Source organism: Miniopterus schreibersii (assembly GCF_964146895.1).
Source record: "Miniopterus schreibersii genome assembly, chromosome: 6".
Classification (NCBI taxonomy): Eukaryota; Metazoa; Chordata; class Mammalia; order Chiroptera; family Miniopteridae; genus Miniopterus; species Miniopterus schreibersii.
The window spans coordinates 88564359-88587745 of record NC_138107.1 but is presented as its reverse complement, the minus strand read 5'-3'; the positions used below and the strand labels follow the sequence as shown (position 1 = coordinate 88587745).

General features: G+C 40.0%; 1 protein-coding gene across 5 annotated transcripts in view; it reads right to left on the bottom strand.

Moving 5' to 3' along the window:
• Window positions 1–23387, bottom strand: part of QKI (QKI, KH domain containing RNA binding) — a 120038-nt gene that overhangs the window by 57755 nt on the left and 38896 nt on the right. For all 5 annotated transcript variants that reach the window (XM_081141180.1, XM_081141178.1, XM_081141179.1 and 2 more), the window contains exon 3: window positions 12726–12842. In XM_081141180.1, the coding sequence (XP_080997306.1) occupies window positions 12726–12842 (117 nt within the window). The remainder of the gene's footprint in view (window positions 1–12725; window positions 12843–23387) is intronic.

The window sequence follows — 23387 nt, the reverse complement described above, 5'->3', positions numbered from 1 at the left end:
TAGCCAAGATCTGGAAGCCACCCAAGTGCCCATCAGTAGATGAGTGGATAAAACAGCTGTGGGACATTTGCACCGAGGGATACTACTGGGCCATAAAAAGGAGGAAGATTTTACCCTTTGCGACAGCATGGACGGACCTGGAGAACTTTACACTAAGTGAAATAAGCCAGTCAGAGAAAGACAAGTACCACATAATTCCACTCATATGTGGAGTCTAACAAACAACTGAACTAACAAGCAACACAGAGACAGACGCACAGGCGAGAGAGCAGGCTGACAGCTCTGGGAGGAGAGGCGGGGCTGAGCAACAACGGGGAAAGAGGGAGAGAGAACTCATGACCAGGGCAACAGTCTGTTGACTGTGGAGGGTGGGTGGGAGAGGTTATAGGAAAGACAGAAGGTGATGGGGAAAACTTAGTTTAATTAAAAAAAAAAGAATTTCAGCCTGGCAGGGCATGGCTCAGCGGTTGAGCATCGACCTAGGATCCAGGAGATCGAGGTTCGAGGTTCGAGTCCTGGTCAGGGCACGTGCCTGGGTTTCGGGCTCGATCCCCAGCAGGGGGTGTGCAGGAGGCAGCTGACCAATGACTCATCATTGATGTCTCTCTCTCTCCCCCTTCCTCTCTCTGAAATCAATAAAGATATATTTTAAAAACAAAAGGATTTCACAGAAAAACCACTGGCCAAAATTTTGTTGGGAATGGGATATTTATAAAGTTTCAAAGTATTCCCCTCAGTTGTTAATTTAAAACAGGGGGAGGGGGGAGGAGTGCCTCTACAGTAAAAAGAATATGAATGATACCATTGTAACCAAATTATCAAAGTTAAAATAAAAAATAGGACAAACTAACATAGCATAACTGCTAACGTAATGTGCTTGGGACACAACATCACATTTTAAAAACATTCTTACCAGAAATACATAGCCTGTATCTAATCCTGAGAAAATAAGACAAACTCAAATCATGAAAGACAGTGACAAGCTGAGAACTATTCCAAACTAGAGACGAACAGACACAAGTGCAAGATGTGACCGGGGCAAGATTCGGGGACAGTTACTCCACACACACACACACCCCACCCCCCCCACCCCCGATTCTCACTGATGATGCTCTATAAAGTCGCTGCAAACACTGAACCACTGTTCCTGGGGAAATACAGGGCTTTGCTCCTGCCAGCCTCTAGTCACAACATTTTCACCAACCAATCAACATAACCCGTTTTGTGTGTTTATATTTAAAGACATCACATTTAACATGTACTGTTGGCTCATTAACACTGAGCCCACCGCCAGCAGCACTGAAACTCACTTCTGAATGAAGCTCCACTAACGCATGCACCCCAGTCATCCTGTGCTTAGAAACACTGGACAGTAGCATTCACTACTATGGGGGGGTAACACCGAAATTGCCAACAAACAGCACACAACACAGCACCTATCCCAGGGTGGGGGCTGGCGGCTGCCTTATTCAACCTGGGCTGAGGACGAGAGTGCTGGGTGGCTCAGATTATTCTGCCAGTCGGCACGTGTCCATAAATGACTATGAAATCAGGAGCCACACATGTGAATTTAGGGATTACTAATAAATTTTAGCAAGTAGGTAAATTCACAAATATGAAATCCGCAATAATGGGCATTAACTGTGTATGTATATACATAAACATTTATAAACAGAGAGAGAGAACATACAGCGTACAGAGATGTATGAATGTTTTTAAAAATGGCAAATCTAGGTGAAGGGTATTTAGGAATTCATTGTAGTGCTCTTACAACTTTTCTGTAACTTTTTTCCCCAAAAAAATAACATAAAAGAAAATAAATAAGTAGAGGCTTGGGGTAGTAGCACTGGCAAGCTAAGCAATACAAAAGTAAACATTAATATCCAAACGTGTATTAACAGATTTACCTTTGCTAACCAAAAATATGCAAAGAAGTGTATTTTTGTCCCCTTAAGCAGGGTGGAGGGGGCCAACAGGGGAAAGCAAAGGGGACATCTGTAATTCTTTCAACAATGAAGATTAAACCTATTAAAGCGATATCCCCAATTTTAGAGATGATTCATATACAAATGTTTTCATTCCTGCTGAGTGGGCTTTGAGTGGATTTAATTGGCAATTTTGGTAATACTTTTTCAACCAACAAATTACACTTCTATAAATGTATCCTAATAATGAATGATATATGTGCAGATGTCTTTCAAATTTATATAGGAAAAACAATAATCAGGTCACAAAAACATAGTCTCAAAGTATGTATAAACATATAAGTAATACCTCTAAATGAGGAAGGTTATTTTTTAAGAATACCAGTATTTATTGTTTCTACACTAAACATGAAAGGTTTTCACAATTAAGATAAGAGTTTTGATTTTGCAAGAGATCATTTGCTTTTATTACTTGTGCCTTCTTTTAAAGTTGTGACCCCTTTTAAATCTTGACCATTTTAAAACTTTGCTGCTGTAACAGCTGGATCATATTACACATCTTCACATGCCCTTGTATTTTCAATCATTCACCAGTTTCTTATTACTCAATAATCCTACAATTTAAACGAATACAAGTTCCTAGGGAGAAATTACTCTTATTTACAAAGGTGAAATCATACAAATTTACAAAGGTGAAATTATACAAAACTTTCTTCACATTAGATTCTTACAAATAATATTTTCTATGTGAAGTGATTAGTCTTCTATATTAGAATACTTTACAGGTATTTGTATTTGGCAAAACCTTTAAGTTAAAAAAAACTTATGAGATCCTTTTTAAAACATTCCTATCTATCCTGCATTTTATTTATTCTTTTCTAATAATTCACAAAATGAATCACTTCAATAGTGAGATATTCGGAGTTTACGTGTTTTGGACCCACAGACTGTGATACCCTGGCCCTATGACAACCTGTGACTTAAAGCTGAAGCACGCACATGGACGGTAGTGCTAGGGCGTCGCTGGAGGAGAGGTGCCTGCCCCAGCGGACAGACTTACTATATCCCGCATTCATGAGGGTGGTGTGGTGCTGGCACATCGACAGATACACTGACCAAGGAACTGAACTGAGCTGTTGCTACCACCTATTCTGGCTGCACAAAGCTTTCCACTTGTGGAGCACCTGCCCCCTCCGAGAAATAAAATCTTTAATAGGAGAGGGAGCATTTGATAGGCCGAGTGTGCTAAGATCCTTGTCTTCTTCAGGGAGAGGATAGCCTATAATGAAGAATTTAAAGGAGACGAGAGCCCTGGCTGGTATGGCTCGGACGGCTGTCATCCTGTGCACTGAAAGGTGGCCTGTTCGATTCCAGGTCAGGGCACATGCCTGGGTTGCAGGCTCGATCCCCAGTAGGGGGTGTGCAAGAGGCAGCTGATCAATGTTTTACTCACATGATGTTTCTCCCTCTCCCGTCCCCTCTCTCTAGAAATCAATAAAAATATTTATTTTAAAATGCCTTTGAAAGGGGGGGGAGTGCTACAGTTGGAATTGAAAGTTTTAATGTGATACATAAAAATAAACTAGCACAGAATAGGTCACTAGGCTTACAAAACAGCCTAATAACTTTTCATTAATGACTGAAAAACGTTCCAATCGCAGTTTCTTATTAAATCAATTGATGCAGCGTAATGATATGCACACAAGAAACATTCCACTACCAACTGTCAACAGAAAACTGAACCCTCGAAAAAGAAAATTTGTTATATACAACTACAAGGTGTTCAAGTATTCCTTAACTAAATTGACTGCAATCCAATCAAGTCTTAATTTTAAAAGGCTCGTTAACAGACAGCATCTAGTGATAAAATGGACTCTCCCTTTTCACTGAAACTCATGTCTCATTTCATTAGACATGGGCAATTAACTCTTCTTGGTATTAGATCTATGGCAGAGTAATTAGCTTAAGTTTTACAGGTTACTTAAAGTGTTACTTTACTAATGAAAACAAAGGTTTATTTTCCTTGGATACAATCTTTTTACCCTTCAAAGAATGTCTCACAAATTTTAATAACTGTACTTTAAAACAAATAGAATTTTTATTTCAAATCCCTCACATCTTTGTTAATCAGTGTGGGCAAAGCATAGTATTTCCACTCTGCTCTAAGTGTGTGGAAATACTATCCAATCTGAAATGAACATTGAATTTTTACTGCACTGCTTTATACTCTTCTATCTTAAAACAAGGCTAAGCCGCTTGAGTCCACAATGAACATGTAACCAGAAACATTAAAAAAATGTCAATATTCTAAAATAAATTTTATTTTAAAAATGCATAGCAAAAATGAGGGGGTGAGAAGCATGGACAAAAGCAGAGGAAAGGACCCTGTGGAGCTGGTTTGCAAGCTGGTGTTTCAGCCACTCCAGCCAGCGCTGCTTGGGAATGTAGCCTGAACATGCAGGGATCAGGAGTGCTTAATAAACATTTACAGCACTCTGACTGGACAATTCTGTCTGTGACATAAAAAGTTCTAAATAGGTTCAAATTTACATCTTTTAGGAATTCCGTTTCTCTGATAATTTTATTAGAGTTTATTTTTTTGAGATGGTCTTTTACTGCAGATCATTTCAAAAGCACTGATTTAAACTCTTCCAGAAAGGCAGCCTTCCCTTCTCTTAAGGGAAAAAAAGGCGACCAGTCACCTGAGGTTGATGCTGTCTCATCTCATTACACTGAAAGGGAGTCTGGAGCTACCTGGGAATAGTTTATGGCTCGAGCAGGACATCCTGAAGATGTAAGTATTGTAATCAAGTATGTCAAAGCTCTAAGGTTTAAGAGAATATATTTGTTCTGCATCCAAAGCAAAATTAAGATCAAGGGATTAAGTTTCAAAGATACAGATTTTACCTCAGCACAAGGAGGATTTCCTAAGCAAAGCTGTCCACGGCCTGCTTGCTGTTTGTGGCCTTCAGTCTCTCCTCCCTAACACCCATCCTTTTACTTCCAAGTTATCTTTTTAAACCAACGTATCTATAATTTCTTACCTTAAAAACACAAGAATGACAATGTACTGCTTTCAGAATAAGAAATATTTTAGCACAGTATCAAGGCCCTGTGCCCTGAGACCCAGTCTTGTCCTCAAACAGCCAGGGCCCCCCCCCCGCCCCCCGCAGCTCCTAACCTCTGCGCAGGGGGCCTACTGGTGGTCCTATCTGCGGGGTCTAGAACCGGATCCTGCTCGGCTGCCTCCTGAGTTCCCACCCCAATCCAACTCCTCTAGCGTTCCTGAAAACCCTCCCTCACCATGAGAAGAACCGTTACTTCCCGGACTTCCCACAGTACCATGTGTAACACCCTGCAGCACTTACCGCAACGTGTACCCGTTTATTGTCAATGCACCTAGTCTTCCAGGAGTAAAAAGCTCCTTGAGGGCAAAGAATCACAGGCATTCAAATATTATCTGCTGCCTGAGAAGGTATTAAATTAGCCATGACAGAAGGTAATAAAAACTGAGTAACAACCATTTGCAGTAAGTATAAGAACTAAAATATCACAGATTTAAGTATCACGAGGTGGTCAGACCCCATGGCTTTAATAGGGCTCCTCCCCAACCAGCCTGCACAGTACTATCATTTTCACCACCACTCTTCTAAAGCAGCCGATCTGTTCTCAGGAGTGCTGCTACTCAACAGGACACACGGAAGTATGCAATTTATCCAAGGATCTGTCAGCTTCCTGTTATCCAATGCACTGAGTCAAGGGTACCAACGACAGGAAAAGGGGGGGGGGGTGCGGGGCAGGGATATAAAGCAGAGGGGGAAACTATTCCTCATAGGGTACAGTCTCTCTCAACTAAGGATTCCACAAGAGAATCAAGTCTTAACGTCTGGCCCTAGGCATATTATATATCATTAACTTCTCTCCTACACATCTATAATGACACGCATTATGAACCACGCTCGGTAAAAATGAAGAACTCCTAAGTCCTGTTTCATATGAGGAATCCTAGTTGAAAAAAAGGTGTGTAACCGAATAGAAAATCATGACTTTTCCTCTTAAAAACATTTAAAATACTAGCTAGCTCCTTAGGCCCAACCAGAAATTTATTACACTTATAATAAACCTTACGCCCAGTTACAATAACACCATTTCAGCTATGCGTAACCATTATTCATAAATTGGCTTGATGGGAAAACAGCAATATATTGCAAATAAATGACTAACTGGGAAACCAGACATGGTCGCAGTGTTCACAAGAGCAATGACCTTCTAAAACACATACAGACACAAATATACTTATAGAATAGCTTCTTTAAAAGTGCCTTTAACAGATGTTCAACCTCCTTCATAAAATATAAGTTTAAACCTGTTGGTGAATCTGTTAAGAAATCGGTTGCTCATGGTAATGCAAAATAAGAAGCCCTCGAAATAGGAATTTAGCACTAGCTAGCAAAATTACATATTGTAATACCACTTCTAGAACTCTAACCAAAAGATAAACTAGCAACTACATGTAACAATATATATATAAACGCTCTTCAAGGCAGCACTCTGCCTGTTTAACAACAAAAGCCTAGAATCAATTCAAAGGTCTATTAAGTAGATGTTGGACTAATTCATGGTGTATCCACACAATGAAATATGGTGACATTTTTTAAAGGAATAAAGACTATCTCTATGTACTCCCAATTAAGTGATCTCAGCAATATACCATTAAGTATATTGAGTGTACTTAATATACCATTAAGTACACTCAGCAAGGTGAAGAATACATAACAATCTATGGGAAAAGTGAGAAATTACGCACATACACAGCACACAATTGTCATACTGCCATAATTTTTATGTAAAAAAAACAAAAAACGGAAGGTTAAACCAAAAACTAAAAAATTTACACAAACAGCAAAGGGGGAAATAAATAAAGGAACCAGAAATAAAAGCCAGACTTCTCTGAAAATTTCCTACGTCATTGTACATTTGATTTTGGAACCATGTAAATACAAGTAACAGAAAAATAATTTAAGCAATTCTTAAAACCAAGTGTAACAAATGAGGTTAATTGTGTATCCATATGATGGCATAACTTATACCATTCTTTTTAAAACATAGTAATTTGTTTCTCAAGTTAAATATACCTTAAAAAACATAACCACTGTTGCCCTGGCTGGTTGGGCATCACCCAGTGTACCAAAAGGTCGAGGGTTCACACCCAGATTGCAGGTTCAGTCCCAATCAATGTTTCCCTCTCACATCTCTCTCCCTCCCTTTCTCTCTCTAAATTCAATTAAAGAAAAAAACAATCAAAGAAGGCAACAAGAACTGCAGAAAAATTTTTTAACTGATGGTACAATTGGCTGTAGAGTCCGTATTGAAATTCTGAGATGTTTTGTGTATTTTTTTTTTTTTAAATATATCTTTATTGATTTCAGAGAGAGGAAAGGAGAGGGAGAGAGAGACATAGAAACATCAATGATGAGAGAGTCATTGATCGAGCCCACAACCCGGGCATGTGCCCTGACCGGGAATCGAACCCCAATCACCTGGATCCTAGGCCGACGCTTAACCACTGAGCCACGCCCGGCAGGGCTGTTTTGTGTATTTTAGAATAAAGTAAATGAATCATTATTTTGTGTCATTAGGAACCAGGATTTTCAATGTGAAAGACAATGTAGATGAAAAGATCATTAAATAAAACCCTGTATCTTGTTTTTGAATGAGAATGAGCATGCACATACATCTATATCCTCGTGCGTCTCCTAGCTCTGTGCTGAAAGGGCCTACAAACAGCACGCATCACTCCAGCCCAGAACGTACCCTCGAAAGAAGTGGCTGGTTCTAATTCTGGAGAAGGAAAGTTAAAAGGTGAGCCCGGACTACCCTATCACACCAGAAAGCAGAGTTACTAACCACAACTACTGCGATTGCATCTAAAGGACTTAGAGGTGAACTTAAAGAGATACCCAAAGGCCAAACAGCACAATTAGTTAAAAACACTAACCACAAAAAACCGAAACACATCAACTGTTTAAGTGCATTCACAAGGATAGTCATAAGAAAACAAAATAAACAATCTCTTTTCACCTTTGGAGGGTTCCTAGGAACCAACTCTCTATTTTAAAACTAGTGAATCAAGAATTGAGTATTTATTCAGCCTTTCCCGTAAATCTAGCTGGTACCCATGAAGAAAACAGGATATAGCTATTCTGCAACTCCTACTGAAGTACAGAGCCTAAGAAACAATCAACAATGACTGCTAAAATTTGAGAGAGGAAACTAGATTTTATGTGCCACCACAAGAACACTACTTGCGAAATATTCTTTAAAACAGAAGAAAATGAGGAAGGGAGGGCAGGAGACCTGAAAGTGATTAAAACTTTCTTGCTGCCCTTTATAAGAAGTACACGGAACAGTGTTCCCCACCACCATGAACAGGCAATCAGCCATATTCACAGGAATTCTTTGGGACAAACAGCTCAGTTGGCTGCAAGGAGAAATGGGGCTGAGGAGGACAGTGACATTAAGAGCTCTAATCATCAACTGCTATGTACCCGGTCCTCCTCTGGATGCCATTCACACAAACTTTTTTAAAAGCACATTTATGAGACAAGAGGGAAACTATGAACACTGACTGGGTATTTGGTGACATAAAGGAAATTTTGTGATAAAAACAAGCACAATAGCGAAGAGCTTTTCTATTTCAGAAACTAATAAAATATTTACAATTGAAATTATGTTTGGAATTTGCTCCCCCAATCATCTGGGGGACAGCGGGGGAGTGAGGGCACACATGGAAGGAGAATGGCAATGCTCACAATGGGTGATGAATAAATATTATTTAAAATTTACCATAATGAAAGTTTTTTTAAAAAATAAACTATACCTATGCTAAAAGAAAGCTAAGTATTCAAAGAGATCAATAGGGCACGCTGTTTGGAAACATGCTTGTGCATGATGTTATGTCATAGTGATCATAGCCACTTCAGTATGTCCACTAAAAACTTGTGCTTTCCCATGACCCAGCACGAAGTCTTGGACATTATAAAGTTCGATTATTTGGTAAACTGACACAGGACAGAATAGAGAGCTAGGAGAAAACACTAATGACAAAGCATCATGTATGGTATGACTCACGTTCTGTACCATGTGTGAATGTGCATGTGACTGTCCAAAGGACAATCTATAGGACCACATACCAAAACTGTCAATGAGAGCGGCATCTAGAGAAAGAATCAGCTACGTTTAATTTTGTTTAGGACCCATCTGTACTTTTAAACTTTTCTAAAAATATCACATATTAAAATATATATTAACCATAAAAAATAAAGCTATGCGATATTTAAGAAAATGTGTAATGTGTATGAAAAGTAGCATGTAAAAAATGTTATGAAATTCTACCTATGTTTACAATTATAAAATATGCCTTCTCTAATAACATTCCATAAATAACATTCCACAAAACAGTGTAGTTGCTCAAGAATTTATAGAAACAACTCTTAAAAAGAGAGAGCCTATGGTCAAATATATTTGGGAAACAAATGTAAAGTTAAAACCTGAATTAAAACTTTATTACAGATTTTATCTGATTTTAAATGCAAAGCCCATATTCTCATGAGAATAATTTACAGTTGAGTTTGAATGTCTCGTGACAGGTAAGGGACTGGGTGAGTTGCTTCATCTCCTTAAACCTCCACAGGTGGAAGGTGAAACTACCGTCTGAGGCTGGGGCGTGGTCTGAATACGACATCAGCACTGAGGAGGAAGGCCGCCATCTGGCCATCTGAATGCAAAGCCCTTCATTTCAAGCACAGAGCTCTAATCAGAATTGCGGAGTCTCACTGGAAATTTCCAGAAGACACAGCATTTGACTGAGCTGGCTTTAACCAACTGGACACATTTCACCCATCAACACGTTTGGCCAACACAAGCATGGCTACTTAGTCCCCACCTGTTTCTGACTGGGAGGTCTCAGAAAAGAGCTACTGGAGCCCAGCCGGACGTGGCTCAGCGGTTGAGCTGGGATCCCCTGAGACCCAGGAGATGGCAGTTTGATTCTCGGTCAGGGCACATGCCCGGGTTGTGGGCTCCAGCCCCAGTGGGGGATGTGCAGGAGGCAGCAGATCCATGACGCTCTCATCATTGATGTTTCTCTCTCTCCCTTCCTCTCTCTGAAATCAATAAAGACATTAAAAAACAAATAGAAAGAAAACAGCTCCTGGATGTGGACAAGAAGAATCTCAAAAGACCATTCATATAGATTCCCAAAGGTGGAATTCATTTACCATCTAATAACAACTGTAACTCCACAGTAATTTACCAAGTATCTAATTATGCACAAAACAGTCTTCCCTTGTAATGACTCTCGTTTTCATCGGCTACACTGGGAACTAGCCGACGGCCAGCCTGTTTGCTGAAGGTGGACCATTCCTTCTAGCCTGAGACGTTCTCCACAGCCCCTCGTGCGGCCCCTGCAGCCCTCGACGGGAAAACTATAGAACATCAACCATTTTCTTTTCCCAAAATTATTTCTTTAGCATCTCTACTCTGTTCAAGTATCGTCTCCCAACAGATGACGAGGGATTAAATCCTGTCTGAAGGAAGAATGTGTGAAAAATCAAAAGAATGACACAGAAAAAGACTTCAAAATACATTACCACTGAGGGAACAAACAAAAGCTCAGTCACACTGACGTCATACAGTTTAGAGTGTTCAGTATCCAAGTTCCTCCGCCCTTTCTCAAGTTAGTATCTCTCTCATCACTGATGCTTCTCTCTCCCTCTCCCCCTTCCTCGCTCTGAACTCAGTAATAAAATAAATTTAAAAAGCCACAAAAAAACAAGATATGCCTGTATTTTTTAAAAATAAATAAATAAATAAATAAATAAATAAATAAATAAATAAAATGTGTGAGCTGCTTCTACTTGTGGTTAAGAACAAAGTAGACAAGACAGAAATGGACACACCAACAGCCACAGAAACAGAACAGAAAAGCCACGAGAACATGGGGCAGTCAAAGGTCACAAAACAGCAAGTACTGTCATTTCCAGAGTTTAAAAAACTAGAACTCCCATCATACACCTGAGAGTTTAAACATAAAATGTACTATCGAGTAGTGTTAAGATAAAACTTAAGAACAATTATTAACATTAATTGATCACTTACTATACACCAAAACACCATTCCAAGTGCTTTAGGACTAACTTAACCCTCAGCTCACAACCACCACGAGAGATGAGCGACATCACCAGTCCTGTTTTACACAGCACAAAGAGATTAAGTAATCTGTCCAAGGTCATGAAGCTGCTAATGACAGGACCAAGATTCGAGCCTAAGCCATCTGCAGAGCTCCTTCCCTAACCACTCTGTTCCTCTGCCAGAGAGAGCAGAGAACGTTCCCCAGGCTACAGCCTACTCTGCTGGGAAGGAGGTCACCACGCCTCGCTACACTGCACAAGTCTCACCCGCGATATCCACACGCGCACCAGGGAGGGAAGGAGGCCATTACTACAGAATTAACAGAAGCTGCAGAGGAAAAACATGTTTTATTAACTGACTGGTTAAGAGTAAATTTTTAAATTAACAGATATACTCCTCTTTGGGTGAGATGTATTGGTCCTTCGGCTGTCGAGATTGCATCTCCTTGTGCCCAGGCTATGAAATTAACACTACTTAATGCCAATGCAACCACAGTGCAAACATGGGAACCAAACCCGCACGGCAATACAAGACTGCATGCCACCCAATGAATCGGAATCTAAAATCTTAATATTTAAGATCCTAATAATATGTGTTTTAAATACATCGAAATATACTCAAGGGGAACTCACATGTTTGCCTCAAAGTATCATTAATCTCAGATGACAAGAACGAGTTACAGTAAGATTAAAAGACCAGCAGTGTCAATGAGGACTTTTTACCTCACGACTGCGATTCGGTTGGCTTATGGGAGACCTTAAACAAAATGAGCCGGGAGCTCAGAAAAGCGAGTATCAGAGGGAAGTGAGAATGCATGCCCTTAGGTCTGGTGTTCCTTCCATGGGCTCCATAGAGCAATTCAATGCACATGCTCCAGCCAACACACGCCGATCACAGGCCTATCACCTGAGAGCCTTCTCAGGGCAATGTGCTAAAAAAACCCTTCCTAGCAGTTTAATCATTGGCAACAAAATCTAGGTTATTTTTTTTAAATAAGGCAAACATTTTTTACACAAATAGAAAGTCAAAAATATTCCCTTGATAAAAAGAAACTAGGCAAATAAAACCTAAAAGCAGTATTTAAAGGTCTTTATTAATTAAACTGGAAAAACAAGAAGTAGCAGGAGAAAAGAAAAACAGAAAACAGAAACAATACACTTTAAAGTAAAATGTCTAGAAAACTTACGATCGACACAAAATGCTGATGAAACCAAACTAGTTATAAGCCTACTTTTTCTTATTACTAACTCTCCAAATGAGCTGACATACATGCAAACTTACTCAGTTGACTGTTCTCATGCAGATCTCAAACATTTCAGATCTCTACCCTTGTAGATACATATTTTTATATGCATTTCATTACAGTCTAATTCCCAAACTAGAAGCTCCTCGATAGTAAAAAACAAAGGAAGTTAACAAGATGGACTGAGTGATACTTTAGTTGGCTAAAAGTGGTAATTAGCAGGGCAAAATCATGATGACCTTTAAAATGTTCACGTTTCAGACATGAAATAACACCTTATACACAAAGATCTGAATACTTTGTTAAAATGCAGAAGCTTAATTGCATCATTCACATCAGACTCGCCTCCATTTTCAGGAACTTACTTTCTTTTTATCCCTCATTGAGCCTTTGCCGCGGACCATAATTTTACATCCCGTCTCTGCTTCAAGCTGTTTAGCTGTAAGTCCTCTAGGTCCAAGGATTCGCCCAACAAAATTAAACTGAAAAAAAAAAGTCACCACACATTATTCTCTTGCTTGAATTTATAGCTGTTAAAATTAAAGTATATATTTACTTGCTCAATTGAAATACTTTTTCATATTAAGTTGAAATAAAATTAAGAGTCCTTATGAATTTCTTCCCAAGTTTGCTTTGTTTTGGGGGGGGAGGTAGTACAATAGCTCATTGTTTAGCACGAAATTTTCATATGTACTGGTACAAACTATAAATTAGGAGCAATACAATCTACCTAAAAAAGGTACTATACTGAACTGTCCACCAACATGTAATCTAAACCAAAGCAGGTGACAAAATCTTGGGTGCCACACAAGAATGCAAGTGTCTTCCATAAAACTCTGTAATGATGGTGGTCAGGGAACTGTTCATTACGTTAAAAATTGCTTCTTAAAACTAAATCCTTGAGCAAAATTCCTGCTATTTGTCTAGTAAGTTATACTTCCCCTGAAGCTACTGTCCCAAGACCGTATTTTTGGGTTGCCTATTAGAATTCTACTCCTGGCCACATCTGGATTCCACCCTGTTCTGAACATTTAAGCCTTGAGAGTACATGCTTTTCACCACACTCCCTGTGAAGGTTTACGTCTATATACTTTTCCTTTTCCATTCCTACCTTTAACTTACACAACTACTTTTACAAAAGGCTTAACTCTTCCCGCAAATCGAGCAGGGATGAAGTAACCACATAAAGAACTAGCACCCCAACAGGAACCTCTGGCGCTCATATACTGAGTCCATTTTTTAGGGGAAGAGACCAAGGTGAAGAACGGATGAACCCTGAAGAACAACACGTGAATTTTTCTCATCCACGTGTCACCTGCATGAAGACAAAAGTGAGTGTTTACCTTCACTTCCACGAGTCCAAAAGTGGTGGTCTTCTGCACCCAGCTGCCTATGTTTTCCTTGCACCTGACCCACTCTGGCCTGTCACTACCTAAGTCGGGCACGAGAGCCCACTGCTGCAGGGCTGAGGGCGAGGGCACTACCTCTACCTTCTGCCCTCAACAGCTCCCACTCTGCCTCGCTAAGCTGCTCGCCAGCACTGCCACCTCCAGTGACCCACAGACGAAGGCGGCAGTCCAGGAGCACAGCTGGGAGAAGGACCTCCCCCTCGGACTGATACCACCTTCCCGCCCAAGCTGAGACCGACCCTGTAAGCACCTGACCTCGCTCTACAGGATGCCGATTCTGAAATCCACCCGACCATCTCTCTAGTACCCCGATCCCTGCCTAGCCCCCCAGCACAGGGTACCTGACCACTTCACCCACCCTAAAGCCCTGCTGTCATCCACTTTAGCTGCTGCTCCTTTAAAGGCAACCGTTTTCCCCCTCTTGCTATTTTTAGAATTTCCTCCTTAACATTAGTTTTAAGCAGCTCTACTGGGATGTGCCTAGGTATGGTTTTCGTTTTATGGTTCAGAGTTTCATAAGTGTGACTTCATTTCTTTGGTTTGAAAGTTCTCAACACTCTCCTCAAACACATCTTCTGTCCCACTCTCTTCTCCTAGAACTCCAATGGCTAACATGAGCATTTTCTTCTGATCCATCTTCCATCCACCAATTCTCTCTTCAAATGGTTCTAATCTTCCGTGAAACCCGTTTGTCCCAGTTAAGAAGTGTTTGCTTACTACTTCTCTGCCAGATGTCTCCAACTTGTCTTCTGTCTCACACATAGTAAGTATGACTCATATAGAGCCTGGGTGTCCTACTTCTAGTATCAAAAAGTCCCTGTGGATTTGTTTCTAGTGTTTTGTTGTTTCTTCACATTTTCGTTAATGTCATTTTACCTTCTGTTTTTTTTAATGAGAGCCAGACACTGTATATACTAAACAGTTTACAGAAATAATAGAAGACCTAAAATAATATCCAGAGAGGATATATATTATCCTTTGCCAGGCACTTACTGCTACTAGCAACCCAAGATCACCTGAAAATGATTTCATTCACTGAGACTGAGAAAATCTGATGCTGACAAGGCAGTGTCTGTGAGGGCCTGGGAAACACTCGCCAGCATCCCCACCCAAAGCTAAGGCTGGGGATGAGGGGCCACAAAGGCAGGTCGCACACTCAAACCCTGTTCCCCAGGTTCAGCCCCCCAGCTATCCTCTCCAGATTCAGCAAGCACCCCCAGAGGAAAGGGAGCCCCCAGAGCCAGGAGTACACTCTGGCTATCTGTCCCCAGGACCCTGAACTAGCAGTTCTTCACAGTGTTGCTGCGTCTCTGGTGCAGTCAAGTGGGTGTTTTTTCCTGTTTTGTCTTATTTTACTAGAATTGCTCCGATAGTCTGAATTACCCTATTAGCCCTAAACAGGGAAGCCCATGGCATTTTTTAAGAGGTTGCCTTTTAATCTAAACAGATCTAGAATTGACATAACTTACAATATAAAGTAAAAACATATGAGAATAAAGGCCAGAGGAAGAGAAGAACCGTCGCAGAAAGTCTACCACAGGCCTGGCCTCTGGCCACTTACAGCAAGCTCTCCCTACTTCCCTGCAACTTACCAGCTCCCCTCTCAGTCACAGATCCTACAGGACTCATCGCCCCTCCCCGAGAACCACCCAGGCAGACAGGAGTCTCCGCGCACTTTTCAGTTGAACAGAAAACACCTTCCACTTTCAAACTCAACTCAATAAAACACTTACTCAAGGTCTGCTACATGGTAGAGAGTGAAATAAACACTAGAGATTTAAAAAAGAAAGAGGAGGAATTGCTGTTACTCTATTTGCCACCTTGACTGTTCTTAACTAGCCTTGCCAGCTACGCCTCAGAAATAGTTGTGCTCTCTACAGGTCCTTTCCCAAAGCAGCTACTACACTGGGCATACATCATATATCTCAAATACGCAAAGAATGTCTAGGAAAATGCATTATGAATGCAGGTCCTTCAGTGCTTCAAATGCCTAATTGTTTTTGACTTGTGTCCATTACCAAACTGGGGGGCCTACACTAGAGTCCCCACACACTAGAAGACCCCCGGCACATCCTGTTCTCTTCACAGGTTCAGCCTCTTCTGCTGGAACCATGGCATTAGAATTACAAAGAAAAAGACTTCACAACAGCAAAATAATCCCTGCAGTTATTATTTATCAATAAGAAATGTTTTAAAAGCAGTCAAAACCAACATATTAAATTTGTAACACGAAATTTTCGTAACCTTAAAAACGAACGAATCTCTATTACCCAAGAACCAGCCAACAGCACAGCTGAGGCGTGTTCAAGAGCACACCACTGGGGTTCCCACACAACAGCGCTGCCAAGGTCACCCTTCTAGAATGCTGTAAGCAGAGAATGAGAAAGTTAATCATAGCAGCTGCTTTGTCTACTGCAGCCAATTTCCAAGTTAATATCGTTTGCCTTGCATTACAATTCATTCTGTGTTGATTTATCACGCTAGTTCTGCAGCTTCATTCAATTAAAACAATGTCACAACACATTCAAAGAAAATCATTTCAAACAGCCTGAGCTAACCGCAACTTTAAAGACCAAAAGAAGGAAAAGAAAGACAGACACCCATTAACCCTACAGTGGAAGTACAGACCTTCTCTATGGCTCACCAATTACATCTATGCCAAGGGGCAAGTTGTTTTCTAAAGAAGAGGTTAACAACAGTGTCTAAAGTTATTCGTTAGCGCTCACTCCATTTTAAACAGAAATGATAGGCTTCTACCAATGACAACATATAAAGCATTATGGCAAATCTTTCCATTAACCTTTTAAGATATCTACAACTAAGATAAAACTTCCTGTGACATGCTATCAAAACAGGTAACTAATAAAAAATGGATCACTAAAGCATTTCAGTAAAACACTTCTAAGAAACATTAAAGAGTAACTTCTTAAAATTTTGGAAAAAATTTTTAAAAATATGTACTTCCTTGGGTTATTTTTTACACAGATTAAGAATCTGTTTCAAAATATTTGTGTCAGGTATTTCTAAAGCGATTTTAGATACCTTACAAACCTTACATAGCATCATGTAAGTGATATAATAGGTATGAAGCACACACACGTACATTTGTTGATGAAGCCTTTTACTTAGCAAATGACAAAAGACTAAGCACCTCAAGTGCAGCCCACACCAGCGGGCCTGTCTCCTGGAGGTGTGCCATGAGAAGAGCTGTGACTAGTTAAAAGCACAGCAGGTCCTCAAGTAACAGCACCTCACTCAATGTTGTTTCTCTGTAATGCTGATGAGATGCCCTAGGGACTTAACCCATGGTAAAAACTGGTTTCATCAAACCTCATTTTGCTTAAAGTCACAGAACCTATGGCATTAAGTGAGGACTTACTGTACCACTATTTTTAGTTAAAAATACCAAAAGGAATGTATCAAAATGTCTACATTTGAAGGGAGACAAAGGTCTTATCCCTTTTCTATCTTCAAATTAATTCTCAATAAGCCACCAAATATGTCTCCTTATGCTACACAATGATTAGTATAGGAATCATTTTGAAAAACGTTTCACATATGTGACTGTACACATCTGCTGCTGGTGGAGAAGCTATGCCAGGAGAGGCCCTTACACCCGCAGCTTACAGGGGAAACAGTAACCAGTAAGGACCGAATATGCCACCCGAGGCCTACGAATCTGGACATGCTAAATTATGACAAATCATCTTCTGAGTATAGATGTAACTGGCAGAGTCTACAACCATTTTTGAAAATCAGGTGACTAAGATAAATATCCTCTAGAAGCCACATAGAGGATATTTTTCCTGAGCTTTTGGGGAAAGTTATCTAGCCAATTAAAATAAAAATGTAAGGCCATAAAAGCCAACCAGAGTTTTATGATACAAGTATGACAATATATTGGACAGCTCAAGGTACAAACTCTTATTACACACAAAACCCTTTAAAAGATCCAAAACTTACTTTCCAGACCTCTACTTTGCTGTCGCCCCAGTTCTGTTCACAGATAAGCAATCCGCTGTTCTCTAAAAACGGCAGGACTTCCAGATTTTCCCCGTAACACCTTCCTCTGTCCTTCCTCCCCACCAACCACGTCAAACCTTCCTCTCCGCACACTTCTGGGCTCACACGTTTCTGCTGAGATTCCTGGTGTATTTGCTGATTCCGAGACAGCTGTGTTTCTTCTCCTCCAAACTGTGGGTCTCAGTGCTCTGCACCCCCCGCTTAGAGCCCCACCACATGGCATGCAAGGATCTGCATGTCTCCTGCAGGTCATTCCTAAGGCAGGAGCCAGCACCTGATTTTTTTTTTTTTTTTTACTCCACAGTGCCTCACACAATATACAGCACACAGGAGAAACTAGTAATTGTTCAAACTGTTGAATGATAGTTTTAAAATGTTCACAGAAATCATATGGTGATTTTTTTCATTCACATGGTACAAAATTCAATCACCAGTTATATGCAGCACAAGAACTCTCAGGCATTTCAAAAATTTCTCAAATGGTAAGTAAGCCTGGCTGACTGATCTCAGGATAAATTCCAAATGACAGATAATGTCATAAACACAAGCCTCTTCTTTCCACTTCCCGTTTCAACAGGGAAGGGGCCTGAGAGCCAAGACCGCGTCTCTCCCTACTCCTCGGGTGCTGAGTGTGCAGAAGCAAGCGTAGCAATGACTGCTCGGGTGCGAGCAGCTCCGTGCTCGGCCGCTTTACATGCACTAAGCCCCTGAATGAGGACAACACCCACGACAGTTCCACTCTCCTCTATGTTGTACATGCTGTATGGGACAGGTTAGAGCACCAGAGCTGTGCCCGATGCAGGCCTTTCTCCTCGAGACCGCCAGCACACACCCAGATCTCAACAGCTCACATTTAGTTTCCTCATTCTTATTGCTGGTTCAAAGTGTTTAGGAGAAAGTCTTCAGAGTCAAGTTTGTTTCTGTAATTTCTTCTCCGCCTACATCCCATAGCGTATCACTATTACACTATTTCTACATAACCACGCCGGCCCTCTCAACTTTTTCACGTCTTTACCGCCTGTGATCACCATCTTTATCACCACCACATACATCCTTTTTACCTTAATTGAACCATTTATACAAATATTTCAATGACAAATCTGTATAACTCCAAAAAGAGGAAGGGAAGAGCAGGATTATTTAACTCAAGACAGGGCTTACAAACGTCGCCTCAGACCCAGAACGTGTCAAGGAGATGAAATGGGTCCTTCCGACCATTCATTAAATACTGCCTAAGCTCTTTGAAATTGATTTCCTAAGTTTTGCTGCATAAATATCACCTGCCTCATACACTGTTACAAACAACTCGGCTTACAGTGGCTTTTAACTAAATGCGTTCTGTTGGTGTGGTATGCTTACTGATCATCTCTTCCTCTTGATTTCTCTACAACCTTAAATTATAAAACCTTCTCCTGTATTCTCTGTTCTCAGTGAACAGAACCAGCAGCAAGGCCCTCTCATTCTTAGGCTCCACATGTAATAGACTAAGACATCTTAAGATTTTCATTTACCTGCCCCTTTTCTTCAACTGCCACTGCCTTAGTTTATGCCCTGCAGCTGTGACAGTCCCATGAGAGCGAGGACTTTGTCTTGTATTCCTGTGCCAGGTGCCTATCACAGGTCACATGACATTCTGGAAGAATGATACCAAAATTTTACTTATACTCAGATCTCTTCTTTAGTCTTCAGGTTCCTTATAACTTTTTAAATTTTTGTCCTTTTGTTTTAATCTATTCTTAAAATTGCAAATTTATATTGCTTTTAAAGGCAAGAAATGAATCAAAACTATCAGTTCTATAGCCCAAACAATAAAACATAGATGTATTTTTAAGCTTGACAAATTCCTTACCAATTAATAAAGAAAAAATTATCATACAATGTGAAACATAGAGATGGGCTAGTTCATGCTAGGTAGGATGCTTACTGATACTGTTCTTGGACTTGGGAAAAGCAGTTTTCTACAGGAGTCAAAACTAGATTTCAGGAGTTCCTAATTTATATATAAACTATTTTTTTCTAAGAGTTGGGTTTATTAAGACATACAATATGCTTTCCCAATGAAATAATTAAATTTAGTTCCAAAGATCCTCATTGAGAAGTCCGATTTCAATGTCCCTCAGGTGAAGATAAGGCAGGTTCTCTCAAAAACTACGACAATTGTCTGCTCAAACAAATTCAAACCCAAAAAAGGCATAAATGATGAGTTTTTCACTCACAAAAGAAATGTAGGCCACCTACTGTAAGTGGACACTAAGGTGAGGGTGGCATACATAACCTTCAACTACTCCACAGCCTGTTTTATTCACCAAGTCTGGAGGGCGGCTGGCGAGGACCGGGAAGCTGGTCACTGTCCGCTTCCCTCCATCTTTCCGCTTCCCTTGTCCGACGGGCAGACGCTGCTCTCACGAGGGCCAAGGGGAGATCAGCACCTCCCCCTTCCCTTTAATACCCAACAAACACCTCAATGTTTCCAAAATATGAACAGCCCTGAGAAGCAGGCTTCTCTCCAATTTTGTATTATATTACTTTGGTTATTTCATTTAAGAATCTCAGAGTAATTGGTTGTTAGACACCTGGAACTAGGTATCTAACTGATTTATAAGTCTTTTGCAACAGTAATTTTAACAAGCAGATCTTAACAGACTTTTTGGATAAGAGAACCACAGACAAAACTGTATCTCAATGGAGACTGAAAACATTTGCTTACAAAACACTAATTCTTCCCTAAAACTAACCCCATCTTTTAACTTGTCCTTCTGAACACTACCTTTTTAAATATTAAAATATATTACTTAAAAAAGAAAGCATTAACATTTTTAAGACTCTGAGAAGACTTATTAAAATTGTTAAAACTGTGAAAAAAAACCCTGAGTTAAATTTATTGTTTTCAGGATCTCTTTAAATCCTTTTTGGAATAACTTCTATTAACACCCTAAGAAATTTAGTGTATCTCAGATGATAAAGAGCCTATTAAATATTTGGTACATAGCAGGCCCCCAATACACTCTTGCAGAGTGAAATAAAAAGTAAATTTCAAAACCAAAACAAGAAAACGAAAGTAATGAAACTGACCTTCACTAAATTGATCTGTTTAAAGTTTTAAGTCAACAATAACAGTTTCTCTACCTAACACTTAAAGGTATGCTTCATATGATCAATTCATACTACTAAACCAAAAACTTCAACAGGTTAATATGTAATCTGAAACACTAACTCTACTCCATAACAATATATACTAACCTTCTTAAAATCAAGAATCTATGTTCAATAACTTCCTATATGTAGTATCAAAGAAGAGATATGTAGATCTTACTTTTAAAATACTGTATTTTCACTCACAATTAAGATCATATCCAGGCAAAAATCAAGGTTTAACCTAAGTATTAAAAAAGGAGACTTTGAAGATTATTAAATTTTGATTTCACATTCGTTTCTCAGATAACAAAGGTGAAAGTAGTTTTTATCAAACCTTAATTCCTTCAACACATCTGAGCAAGCCAGTCAAAGGAACAAAAGACTAAGGAAAGATAACTGTGCTGCCCCTCTCTTCTCATCGCCCTCCAAAACAAATGCCAACTTGGCAGCCAATTTGCAGGTGACAATCTTTAGAAACAGAAGAAAACCACCAATCACCCTATACTAATTCAGAAGCTATGATTAGCCAAATTTTCTCTGCAAACCCATGAAAATTAAATTGAAAGGGAACATAAAACTCATGCTCCACTATTAGCAAAGAGTATTATTATGAGACAATAGAGAGTACTGTGAATAGTATTATAAATTTATATTATTACAATTGCCAGGCTGAGATCCTATAAGCTTGAAAAAATAGTTGAAAAGGCATTTATCCAACTTACAAAACAATTGACGACACATGTCATCATGACAGCTTAGACCCAACACACACCTTATAAGGCTATAATCAAAAGTAAAACCCATTTTACAAACATCAGAAAAACAGTTATCCTCATCTAAAATATCTGGGAAAAGTCTCACTATAGTTGCATCATATCACGTCCCAAGCAAACAGTTTAGTATACACTCTAACCCGTTCGAGTGTATACAGAACTAATATCCCTAACAGCTAGACCGTGCCATATTTGAAACTTATCTACCACATGGTTAGATCCTATAAAACAATTATTAATTCAAAATTGAAAACTAGGTGCATTTAATGACAGAAATATTACTGACTCACTGAAACATAACATCTTTTACTTGTATCAATCAGTTAAATCCATTCATACACTGCTTATAAGCTCTGCAGAGATTCAAACAAGTCCTTAATAACTTAACGGGCCAAACTACCAGTTTGATGGCCTATGTATAACTTTATCTTCATTCATGTCTGTCATTTTATGAATGTATGATAAACTTAAAAAGTATTAAATAAGTTAATGCAACACCTTTTACCTTTCATATAAGACTGTGGGCTCTTTCAGGGCAGGACTGCTTTTCTTGCTCAGCCACAGGAACCATACTGAACACTCTATCGATGCTGCACACTTGTTACCTTACTCCTCCCAACAACTCTGAGAGGCCTTGGAATTTCAGACCTGAGAACAGGTTCCTGAAAAGGAACATGTGCACAAAGCCAACGGAATGGTCTCGATTATTTTCAGCAAATCCTTATTCCAGTTCCTTCTCACTGTGAACAGATGCCCTGATCACGCAGTTTCTCCATCTCAGCACTCCCTACATCTTGGGCGGGCTAATTCCTTGTTGTGGAAGCTGTTCTGTGCACTGGAGGATGGTTACCAGCACAACTGGCTTCTACCCACTAGATGCCATTAGTAACCACTCTGAATTTTGCCAACTAAAAAAATCTCCAGATGTTGCCAAATGTCCTGGAGGGGCAAAACCTCCCCAGTTGACAATTGCTGAGCTAGTAGAATGTTAGTGGATGGGACAAAAGCAGAGGCCTTACACCTGCTTAAGCAATTGGGTTTGTCTATGGCACTCCAGTGACCTGACACAAAAAGAGAAGCTCCAAGTAGCTGCTGCCCCTCTGGGCTGAGCCCAACAGGAATACCCACCAGCAACCGGCCTAGACCTGGATAACCTCAGCTCAGCCCAATCAGCAGAACCTCAACCAACATACACACAGACTCAAGAGCACAGAATCAATTTGCTTTATTTTAAGATGCCGAGTTTTAAGATAGCCTATTATGGAGCGTCACCTGTGGCACCTGTTGACAAATATCACCAGTGAGGGGTAAGCCAGGATTCTAAATCTAGACCAGTCTGGCTCAAAAACCCACTACTATCCCCACTACGTTGTTTCCTCAACTGAATATCTCCCCCAGCCCCCCTAGGATGTGACTGGTACACAGTAGAGGACATTTTCAATAGGCTACCGACATTACTTTCCGGTTCCCACATCAAGCCACTGATTCAAGAACACAGTGAAGGACATTACACAGTACCACTCCTTTCTCAAACACGGAATCTAAGGCTTCCTTCTCCTACCATCCCAGAGCTATACACAGCCAAGCCCAAAACAACAACTCCAAATTAACACTTCTATAAATAAGGTGCTATGTGCAGATGAAACTTTTTAAAGGTTTACCAATATTTGAAAGAGTGAGGCTTTCA